Source organism: Dendronephthya gigantea, unplaced genomic scaffold (assembly GCF_004324835.1).
Source record: "Dendronephthya gigantea isolate DGI-Jeju-01 unplaced genomic scaffold, DenGig_1.0 001083F, whole genome shotgun sequence".
Classification (NCBI taxonomy): domain Eukaryota; kingdom Metazoa; phylum Cnidaria; class Anthozoa; order Malacalcyonacea; family Nephtheidae; genus Dendronephthya; species Dendronephthya gigantea.
The window spans coordinates 1-10,003 of NW_021164093.1; the positions used below are offsets into that span (position 1 = coordinate 1).

Sequence of the window (10,003 nt, forward strand, 5' to 3'; positions counted from 1 at the left end):
GTCTAACAACTGACAGTGGTTGGGTTACATCACAATCTATACGTTTCAATTAATTCAGTAGATTTAGAATGTTCTACGGCAGTCGTGATTGTTAAGATTCTAAACACAAATAAAGATAGTATTTCAAAAGCGTCAGACAGTACACTCACCTTTCTTTCGAAGGTCTTGTATAAACTGACTTTCTGGATTGTACGTATTCACACTCAAAAAAAAGGTGTGTTCAAATAACACACCTTTTTTGTCCAGAATATAACACAGGTTAAGGTGTGTTTTCTTACACACGCAGGTGTGTCCCAAAACACACCTTAAGGTGTGTTTCTTGCTTGTCCAGAATTTGACACACTATAAGGTGTGTTTTGCAAAAGGTGTGCTTTAGTACACCCTAAGGTGTGTTTTGAAACACACTGTTGTGTGTTTTCCTACACAACTTTGGTGTGTTTTCCTACACAACTTTGGTGTGTTCCAAGACACATACTGCTAGGTGGTGCAAGGTGTGTTTTGGAACACACTAAGGTGTGCTACCCAACACACAAGATCAAATTGCCTAGGGCAATTATCTAAATAGAATGAATAGTCAGAACAGTTTGTCCATAAACAGTGAAATATGTATTAAAAATAGAAAACATTATCATACAAGAAAACACTTACATATATTCACAACAAATATTTAAAAGTCATATGGAAAATTTGCCTTAATAATAATTTGCCTTAAATATATGGCATGCATATAATATAAGCATGAATGTCCAGGCATGTATAAATTGTTCTAATCAGAATTGTCCTTAATTCCTTGGTGCACCTTTGCCATAAATGAGGAAAATTTTGTTCCTCTGTAGTTGCCATCATTTGTTGGCAAAAGAATGTCTTGTAGAAAAGCAAGCATCCTTCCATACTTTCAGGGTAGGAGACGTGATATGCATAGTAACAACAAAGCAGGTCGATCAAACCTTGGAGTATACCTTCACTCTCAATAAATGACTGGTCTTCACCTGCCACAAAAACTTGGTTGACCTCCTCAGGAGACCCAATCACAACCAAGCGAAACTCGACATTCTTGTCTTTGAACAAGGTTTCTGGTCTCATGGTGGATGAAGGCTGTAAAAACAAAATTAAAACAGTTAATTACAATTCCAGCATTGAGGGTAAACCTAAAGATTAAGATCATTGATTTGCCACTGAGCTATCTACTAGAGTGTGCAAGGTGCAATTGACAAATACATACATCTTTGAATTTTAGAACACTTGTTGTTGTTCCTTTGTTCCTTTTTGTCTTTCTCTCAATTTGCTCCACAGCCTCCACAACCTGTTCACTTCTCATTTCACATTCCTTATCCTTAATTTGTATGACAGCTTTCAATGCAGTCTCCAACTTCTTTTCAGCCTCTTTTTCCCAATTTTTCTGCCCAATGATTCTGCTAACTTCTTTTCTTACCTAATTAAGATAATCAAAGACATTTTGCAGGTGTTTGAAACAAGTTGCCATTGTTTCAATAGGGTTACCCATTGTTTTAATATTATACCCTAAAAACTACATGTGTATATATGACTGCACAAGACATCATGTGAAGATACTTACAACATTTGGATGACCAAGATATGGACATTCCTCCAAGACCTCTGTAGAAGATGTAGCTTGATTTTCGATAAGTTTCCTCCGCTCATTAAATGTGTCGACAAAGAGTTTTGCAAATGTTTTAGGAGCCATTGCACCAGGTTTTGCTTTTTTCAAAAGCTCCATATTTCTTTTTTGAGCTTGCTCATCATCCTCTGCAGTCAGTTTTATTTTCTTTGAGGCACTTTCATTTGCATAACCATGGGGTTGTCCATGCATCGCTTTGTTAACTGTCCGCCGCCGAAGGTTTCTGAAGAATTGCGACAATTGTTTCTGGATTGATACCTATATATGTAGACAAAATATGATATTTGGGATTAGGATCATTGCCATGACAAGTATATTTTAAGTACATATACAGAATATTCCCTCTTGTGACACTTACCCAATAGCTTGCTTGATTGGAATCTCTCAATTCAGGGAATTTCTCGCACACTAAAATGGCAATCCTCTTGTAGTCACCTTGCTTTGGGTGGCTGGACAAACCATAATAAAAGGTTCCTACATCTGCAATCAGCTGTGTTCGCTCAGGGGCAACAGAGCCATTTTTTATTGCCATCTGCACTCGCACAGAGAAACTCTCAGGAAATGGGAGAGTGTTTGGTAGGGCTGTGGCATCTGAACTATTAGTAATAGGTTTGGGACTCTTGAGTGGTTTCTTCATTTGAACACCTGCTTTCACACTTTCAACACTGCTTTCACATGCCATGGTTGGCAAAGGTGGTTTCACTGGCAAAGGTGGTTCCACTGGCAAAGGTGGTTCAGTTGGCATTGGTGGTTCTAGCTCTGATGTGTGTGGTTCATCATCATGTGGCATCACAATTTGCTGAGGCATTTTTTCCTATTATTGACAAATAGTAAATACTTTCATGTAAAATATTGAGAAGTAGTCATTATTAGTGATGGGAATACAATTGATTATTTCAATTGCCCAATGTGACAGTGCCTTCTCTCGGCTTATAATTTTCAATTAGTACTGTTATATAAAAGCCTGTTAGGCAAACTAAAGGAATTAACGACAAATTAATATTCTTGTTAAATCAAAGTTTATATTTATATCCTGTTTAAACAAAGTAAACTTACGTTTTCTGTTGTCGCAGATAAAGTAAAGGCCAATTTTTTTTTAGTTGAATTCGATGGCCAGATTTAGGTAAGACCGCTTTGAATTCGTCGATGTCTTGCATCAAAAAGTTCAATGTACCCCCATCAATAGCATTTTCTGAAACATTATAATCATAAACTGTTAGTAGATCGTATTCATTAAACTGTATAATAAAAAAGAAAGCTTAACGCACACATAAAACTTAAACGCTTTAGCATTTTGGCAATGGTTCAACCACATGAGGCATACCTTTCAGTTGATCGCAAATTTCTCTTGAGATGCCTTTTGATAACAAGTGAGCAATAAGGTCTTCAGTGAACATTGCTACTAAACACACAGCCATACTTGTGATGAAATTATATTTAAAAAACAGAGTAAATGTTGTGAGTAATCTTCTTGGAACGTCGAACGGGCAAGATATCAGTCAAATTTTTACAAGCAGGTCTAAATTTCCCGCATCACACCATAGGGAATTCCTATTGGCAGACTTACGGTCACGTGTTACTTTAAATACCATATATGGTATTCCCAGTGGTGACATTACCGTGAGAGAATAGAATGGCTCCCAGGCCTTTTGCAAATGCTCCAATTTTTCGGCTAATATCGATTGAAAACATACTGGGAAATAAACTAAGTATTAAAAGTCAGTAAGGCACAAGGCGAAATAATGTGTTTTTAGTATATACAAATGGCCGAATCAACTGAATTTCGCTGCGATTACTGTAATTTTGTATGTTGCAGCGGACAAAGTAAGCTTTTTTTTGATCACTTGGTTAAAATACACTCAAACGAGCCGAATTTCAAGATATTTTGTAACAGCTGTCCACGGTCGTTTACAAAGATAAACAGTCTCCAAAAACATTATTACAGACAGCATAAGGCTTTAACAGTGGAAGAAGACTTAAATGATGGGGAAAATGAGAACCATTTTCAGGAGATGTTTGACGAGGGAGAAGCACGAAGTCTAATGCAACGCCATGCTGCCAAATTCCTTTTATGTTCCAAAACAAGAGGTATGCTCACCCAGAGTGCCGTGGACTTGGTCAAAGATTCAGCGAAAAATCTACTAACTGAGTATTTGGACATAGTCAAAAAATCGCTTGTCGAAAAGATAAACAGTAATCCTGGTCAAGAATTGCAATTTGACCAAGATGTGGAAAAGTTATTTTCAGCAGAGAGTGTCTTCGACGGAGTTGATTCAGAATACCAACAAAGATCATATTTTAAGCGTCATTTCAATTTGGTGGTAAATTACCAACCTACCAAACCTGAACCAGCTGCCAGCTTTGTCAGCTTGCTTTATATTTTTTTAACTGATTTGCAGGAACCAATAGAAGTTGAGATGGGAAAACAGTGGAGAAGTGATTTTCGACAAGGGAGAAAAATACTTAAACGTGTCACAGTTTTTGGTTATCAAGTTCCATTATTAAAGACTTTGGAGGTACAAATATATTTTATATGAAAGACTAGCAAATAATTGATGTCACTATTCTGGTGCTAAATGCCATTACTTTGGCTTTTCAAGATTCAAATCACTGGATGCATCCATTTGTTGCAAATATTTTTTTCAAACATTTTTTTGATCATATATTTTAGGCACTTCTTCAAAACCCAGATGTTTTAAAGGAAGTTGAAAATCCACATTTTTCATGTGATGGTGTTCTTCGAGATGTAATGGATGGGGATTTTTTCAAGAGTCATCCAGTATTCTCCCTCCACAGTGATGCCCTGCAGCTGTTGGGCTATTATGATGATCTAGAAATAGCCAATCCTTTAGGTTCAAAAGCAAAGATTCATAAAATTGGTGTGTGTCTTTATATTATGTCTATGAATCTATGAACAGCTTATTTCATAAGCATGTTAGCTGCCCAATCACATATAAAATTTGTTTTTAGGTGTCTTTTACTTTGTGCTGGGCAATATAAGGCCAATGTTTAGATCAAGCATCCGCAGTATACAACTTATAGCTATTGCTAAAACAAAAGACATCAAGTCATTTGGGATCGATAATCTTTTGATGCCATTCATTGAGGATGTCAATTGTTTGGCGAAGGTATTTTTACTTTATGCATTACAGTATTGTATGTATATAAGAAAAAAAAAAGACAAAATTCCTCTAGTATGCAAATTTGTCCAACATTATAGCTTCCTATATTTTAGGCTAATGGTCACTGTTTTACCATAAATGGTGTTGCCCGTGTGTTTCGAGGTGATCTGTTATTGTGGACTGGAGATACACTTGGTAGCAACTATGTCAGTGGTTTAAAGGAAGGTGTTGGAGGAGCATTGCGAATTTGTAGGCATTGTATGGGAACAAGACTGGAGACCAACAATAAGGTAAATATGCTATAATTTGAAGAAATAGCTTTTTTCCCTTACTGTAATTTGGGAGATATTTTGCTGAGCAATAAGGGCATTTTTACAATTTACACAATGTGCATTTGGATTACCTTTCTGTTTTAGTTTTTATCTGAAGACTTTTCAGAAAGAGATTTGGATAATCACAGACAAATATGTGCATGTATTGAAGATGAAGATAATGCATTAAACATCCGTGAACAACTTTCCACAACCTATGGGGTAAACAGATTAAGTGTGTTGGATAAGGTGCAACATTTTGATGTTTGCATTTGCATTCCTGAAGATATAATGCATATATTTTTGGATGGCTTGGTACCCTATGAAACAAAGTTGATGCTGAAGTATCTGATTGATGAAAGCAGATGTATCACACTCAAAGAGTTAAATCGGAGGATTGAAAACTTTGATTATGGATACATGAACAAAAAGAATAAGCCAACTGCAACTAACAGGGAAACAATCAATGGTGTCACTGAAGCTAAGCTTAAACAATCAGGTACATATACTTTTAAAACCCTTTCTTTCACTGCAGTCATTGGGAAAGTATTAACTAATTTATATGTCTTGCTTTATGCAGCCTAATTGTCTTGAACTACCAAATGTAGACTTCAAATTTGTACTTCTCCAGGAATAACAAAGGCTGATGCTGCCTATTTGAAAGTTATGATTAATGATCATCACAAAATGTTCAAAAATCTCTACCCTAATGCATCCATAATTCCAAAAATGCATTATCTTATACATATACCTGATGAAATTGTTAGGTAAAAAATTATTGATGTAAAAGTTACTTCCAAATTATTTTTGAGTTTAGAGAACATCATCCTATTAAATTATTGATGATTATAATTAAATGTTTGCGTTGTAGGTTTGGGCCACCTAGAAATATCTGGACCATGAGATTTGAGGCTAAACACAGTTTCCTGAAAAGTTCAATTACCAAGAACTTTAAAAATGTCCCCAAATCACTTGCATTTTCCCATCAAAGGTATATATTTTTTAAAATCATTGTGCACAATTAGATTGACTTGTATTCCACCCCTCTAAAGTAGCTGTGTTTTATCACTCTAGGCTTAATTTTGAATAAATGTGTAGATTTGTGTATTTCAATTATACATTTTTTACAGAATTGTGTATTTATCATACTAATCATGGTGTAATTGTTTTTTATTTAGGAACATGTGCTGGAACCTTCTGAGTTCTCCCAGCAGCCCTTGACTAATTACCTGTATAGTGGTGATGTTGTTGGATTAGGTAAATAATGCATATATAGTTATAAAAATTTGTAATTTTACATATGTATAAATATGCATATACAGCTATTATTCCAATTTAAATCTATTTTTTCATGTGTTTCCTAATGTCTGTTTAAGGCGATCACAATGTTGATTTGCACAGCCATCCATATTTTGGCATGATAGCTCAAGCTGCTAGTGTTGATCAACTGGCACAGCCATGTAAAGGAAGCAGGTAATATTTATCAGTTTAATATTGCCAAGTTGTTTTTTAATGTAATTATGAATAAAAATTATATCATTTATATGACATAATAAGGACTAACTACTACAATATTCAATCTAGCTACTATTTATCAACTGAACTATCTCTTAATATCACTGTGATTTATCAGGCAAAAACTGAATTTGGGATGAGATGAATCATACTATCTTATGTTTATCAAATGAACTATTGCATTGTAATCTAATTTTTAGTCATGTTAGGCATGTGGAGATTCATGGCATAATTTACAAGCCAGGATGTGCTCTGCGACTGCAGGAAATGGATGAGATTGGTGAGAGAGATTATCCAGTTTATGGTGAGGTGGAAGAAATCGTTGTTTGGGAAGATAGAAAATTTTTTTGTTGTTCGAGTTTTGGAGACATCTGCTTTCCACAGACATTTTATGTACTACCAAGTTCATAAAACTAATGAAAGGCTTGTTGTACGTAGTAATTCAAAACTTACCCTGGCATGGGGTTTTGCATATTATTAAATCTAATGGAAAATTTTATAGTTGAAAAAGATAGTTCAAATGTAGAAGACTTTGTGATTAATTGTGAATGAAATATTGCCACTGTATGGTAACCAAAAAGGTAAAGCTGTTTCACTCAAGAAGGTGTGTTTCCTAATGGTGTGGTATGCTATAGGTATATATGTGCAGATAGGTATGTCTTTGTCAAGGTGTGACCATGAAAGGTGAGCATTCTACATAATGTGTTCTGGAAAAGTTGTGTTTTTCACGAACGTTTGTTGAACACACATTTTTCTCCAGAAAATGGTGTGTTAACTTGTATGGTGTGTCATTGTCAAGTTGTGTCAATGCAAGGTGTGCTCTCTGCATGGTGTGTTCTGAAAAGGTGTGTTTGTTGAACACACCTTTTTCTCTAGAAAATGGTGTGCTCACTTCTATGGTGTGTCTCTGTCAAGGTGTGTCAAAGCAAGGTGTGCTCTCTGCATGGTGTGTTCTGAAAAAGGTGTGTTTGCTGAACACACCTTTTCTTCCAGAAAAAGGTGTGTTAACATAAGGTGTGTCAGTTGACACGGGCGGTGTGTTTCTGTACACACCAAGATGTGTTCTGTGACCCAGTAAGGTGTGTTTATCAACCCACCTATGACTCTTTTTTCAAAAAAGTGTGTTTCACAACACACCTTTATGTGTTTGAAAACACACCTTGGTGTGTTTGAAAACACATCTTTTTTTAGAGTGCAAAGGTTTTCCGTGACTGGCAAGATCCAATTTTAATGCTGACAACTGCAGAAAATCATCTCCTGCCTGTCACACAATTCTTGACTAGATGTTGCTAATATTTCTACCTCGGGTAGTTTATCTGCGACAAACATTAACCCATACTTTCATAAACGATCTCTGCAGAAACTCAAATTTCTGTCTATAAACACCGAATACAAAAATTTCGGACATTACGCTCTCAAAACAGATAAATATCAAACGATTATCAGTAATTCTTCCGTATCCACACTCTCGCCTGTAGGCTGTGTTACACTCACACTCATTGAGTGTGACATACAAATTTTGTCATCACCGATTAAAGAGAAAGTTATTTCTTAATCGATACAAAGATTTAACGAAAAACACTGAAAATTAAGCTCTTATTCGAGTGGAAATACCGCCATTGAAATGTTATGACTCCCACTCAACAAGTTCGAGTGCGCTTTTAAAATACAATAGTTCCTCGCTAACTCGAACTCCCTAAGGGAAAGGAAAATTGTTCGAGTTACCGGGGTTCGAGTTTACCGGAGTTAGTGTAATATTACATTTATTATATATAATTAATACAATAAGTTATAAAATCCAATCGAATCATTCTTCAAGAGATATCATGCCTACCAATATGAATGGTGACCGAAACTGGACGAAATTTTAAAATAAAAAAGATCGAGTGTGTGTTAATAAAACTCAATGTGTTAACATATTCAATTTACGCTTTGGCTTTGGTTAGTATATTCAATTTACGCTTGCATTTAAAAACAATTTATATTCACAGAACGCCGAAAAAAGGAGAGTTAATAAGATCATAATTATTTGTCCGGGCTAGCATGCAAATTAGCAAACATATTTTAATGCAAGCGGATATTAGAAGCCAATTTGACAAAAATACTAGCTAATCACATTTTTTCCATTTATGAATGCGTGATGGTAATCCAGATTTCAATTTTTTAACGGTGTTTAAGAAAACCGGAGATTATTTTAATGTCTGTAATGTTTAACACAAGTGAAAACCCGTTGTTCGAGACTGAATGAAATTTACCTTGTGCGATAGTTTTTATACATGGGTGCCGTAAAAATGTCTCGTTCTTTTGTTGCTAAACAAAGTGGCTCAGATGGCAGATCATTAGATTAAGTTAAAGTGAGCAAATTATCAGTACAATTTATCTACGATGATATTTGCATACATTCAACAACCAAAACATCTAAAGTAGCAAGAAGCTCTTTATAGAATGATGTAGTCAATTTATTAGCACGGGACAGCTAAAATTGGTGCCTGCGTCCAATTTGATGCACAGCAATTTAAAGCACAGCGCATCCATTTTGACCGTGCCAATAGTTTGCAGCTAAAATTTACTGGTTCACTTACTGATCAAAACCAATCTCGTGATATATTCTTTCGGCATTTGCGTTAGTTGATATGAAAATACTTTTTGTTAAGCCAATCAACCACATAATATTCTTTTGAGAGAGCTGTCCTCGCAGCCAGTTCCCAACGACGTGAAATTCTATGACGCCACGCTTCTCTTCACGACGAGCTGCCTCGTCTCGTCCAATGTGTCACCCAGGGTAAAAACCGTGCTGTAAGTACATAGTTAAACGAAATTGACTTTTTGTTTTGAAATTGACATCTCCGAGACCTTTGTGTAGACCGTAAATATACAGTTGGTATTCAGCCAATAATGAAAACTGCTTAAAGTTTGTCAATATTTTCACTAAATTCTTGGCAAGCTTCCTTCAGTAAATTACCTGCACACGCTGGTTTTACTTCTATTTTCAATTTACAACAATTTCATGAAACAACTCTCGTACAACAATCTAAACGATCTCAAAACGCTCTAAGACAGTCTGGATTTATAATTATAATACAGCTCCACACATTTACTTATAGTCCCGGCCCGGTTGTATCAAGGCCATTTATAGCTTAAACGGCGGATAAGTCAAAATTAAATAATACTCTTACATCTCTCTTGAATGGGTCAACTATCCCGTCCAAAAGGAAAATCGGAATTGAAAAGGCAAGTAAATCTTTGGAACTGTTGTAGAATATGATAAACTGACAAATTTGCAAATATAGTAAATTTAAATCCAGTGGCAATATGGCGTTTTACGGCCATGATATCCTAGTTTCCATAAATCTTATTAAAATGGAGCTTTCTTTCAACGTAGATGTAAGGGGATTGAGATTTATAAATGGCTATTC

At 35.5% G+C, this 10,003-nt stretch overlaps 3 protein-coding genes across 4 annotated transcripts; 2 read left to right on the forward strand and 1 right to left on the reverse strand.

Annotated features, from left to right (window-relative positions):
* Positions 1–799: 799 nt before the first annotated feature.
* Positions 800–2,731, reverse strand: LOC114544947 (the record flags this gene model as incomplete). The annotated part of the gene is made up of 5 exons (XM_028563418.1): positions 2,696–2,731; positions 1,998–2,453; positions 1,577–1,897; positions 1,223–1,432; positions 800–1,095 (listed from the first exon to the last, which is right to left on the reverse strand). Coding segments are annotated over exons 2-5 (1,277 nt in total), but the record flags the coding sequence as incomplete, so codon positions are not given.
* A 655-nt stretch (positions 2,732–3,386) lies between these two features.
* Positions 3,387–6,274, forward strand: LOC114544949. 2 transcript variants are annotated; one of them, XR_003690692.1, is made up of 6 exons: positions 3,387–4,155; positions 4,311–4,518; positions 4,610–4,767; positions 4,875–5,051; positions 5,178–5,839; positions 5,944–6,274. XR_003690692.1 is itself a non-coding variant. In XM_028563420.1 (5 exons), the coding sequence occupies exons 1-5, from the start codon at positions 3,403–3,405 to the stop codon at positions 5,655–5,657; spliced, it is 1,776 nt and encodes a 591-aa protein (XP_028419221.1). In that variant the 5' UTR covers positions 3,387–3,402; the 3' UTR covers positions 5,658–6,274. The 2 variants fall into 2 exon arrangements, 1 of the variants encoding a protein (XP_028419221.1); XM_028563420.1 differs by having other exon boundaries at positions 5,178–6,274.
* Positions 5,802–7,082, forward strand: LOC114544948. Its single transcript, XM_028563419.1, has 4 exons — positions 5,802–5,834; positions 6,251–6,329; positions 6,449–6,545; positions 6,788–7,082. The coding sequence occupies exons 1-4, from the start codon at positions 5,802–5,804 to the stop codon at positions 6,996–6,998; spliced, it is 420 nt and encodes a 139-aa protein (XP_028419220.1). The 3' UTR covers positions 6,999–7,082.
* The last annotated feature ends 2,921 nt before the right edge of the window (positions 7,083–10,003 follow it).

Coding starts and splice junctions, on each gene's coding strand:
- LOC114544949 (XM_028563420.1), top strand. CDS start 3,403: ATGGCCGAATCAACTGAATTTCGCTGCGATTACTGTAATTTTGTATGT. Junction 4,156..4,310: donor CATTATTAAAGACTTTGGAG/GTACAAATATAT, acceptor CATATATTTTAG/GCACTTCTTCAAAACCCAGA. Junction 5,052..5,177: donor GACTGGAGACCAACAATAAG/GTAAATATGCTA, acceptor TTTCTGTTTTAG/TTTTTATCTGAAGACTTTTC.
- LOC114544948 (XM_028563419.1), top strand. CDS start 5,802: ATGCATTATCTTATACATATACCTGATGAAATT. Junction 5,835..6,250: donor TACATATACCTGATGAAATT/GTTAGGTAAAAA, acceptor TTTTTTATTTAG/GAACATGTGCTGGAACCTTC. Junction 6,330..6,448: donor TGGTGATGTTGTTGGATTAG/GTAAATAATGCA, acceptor TGTCTGTTTAAG/GCGATCACAATGTTGATTTG.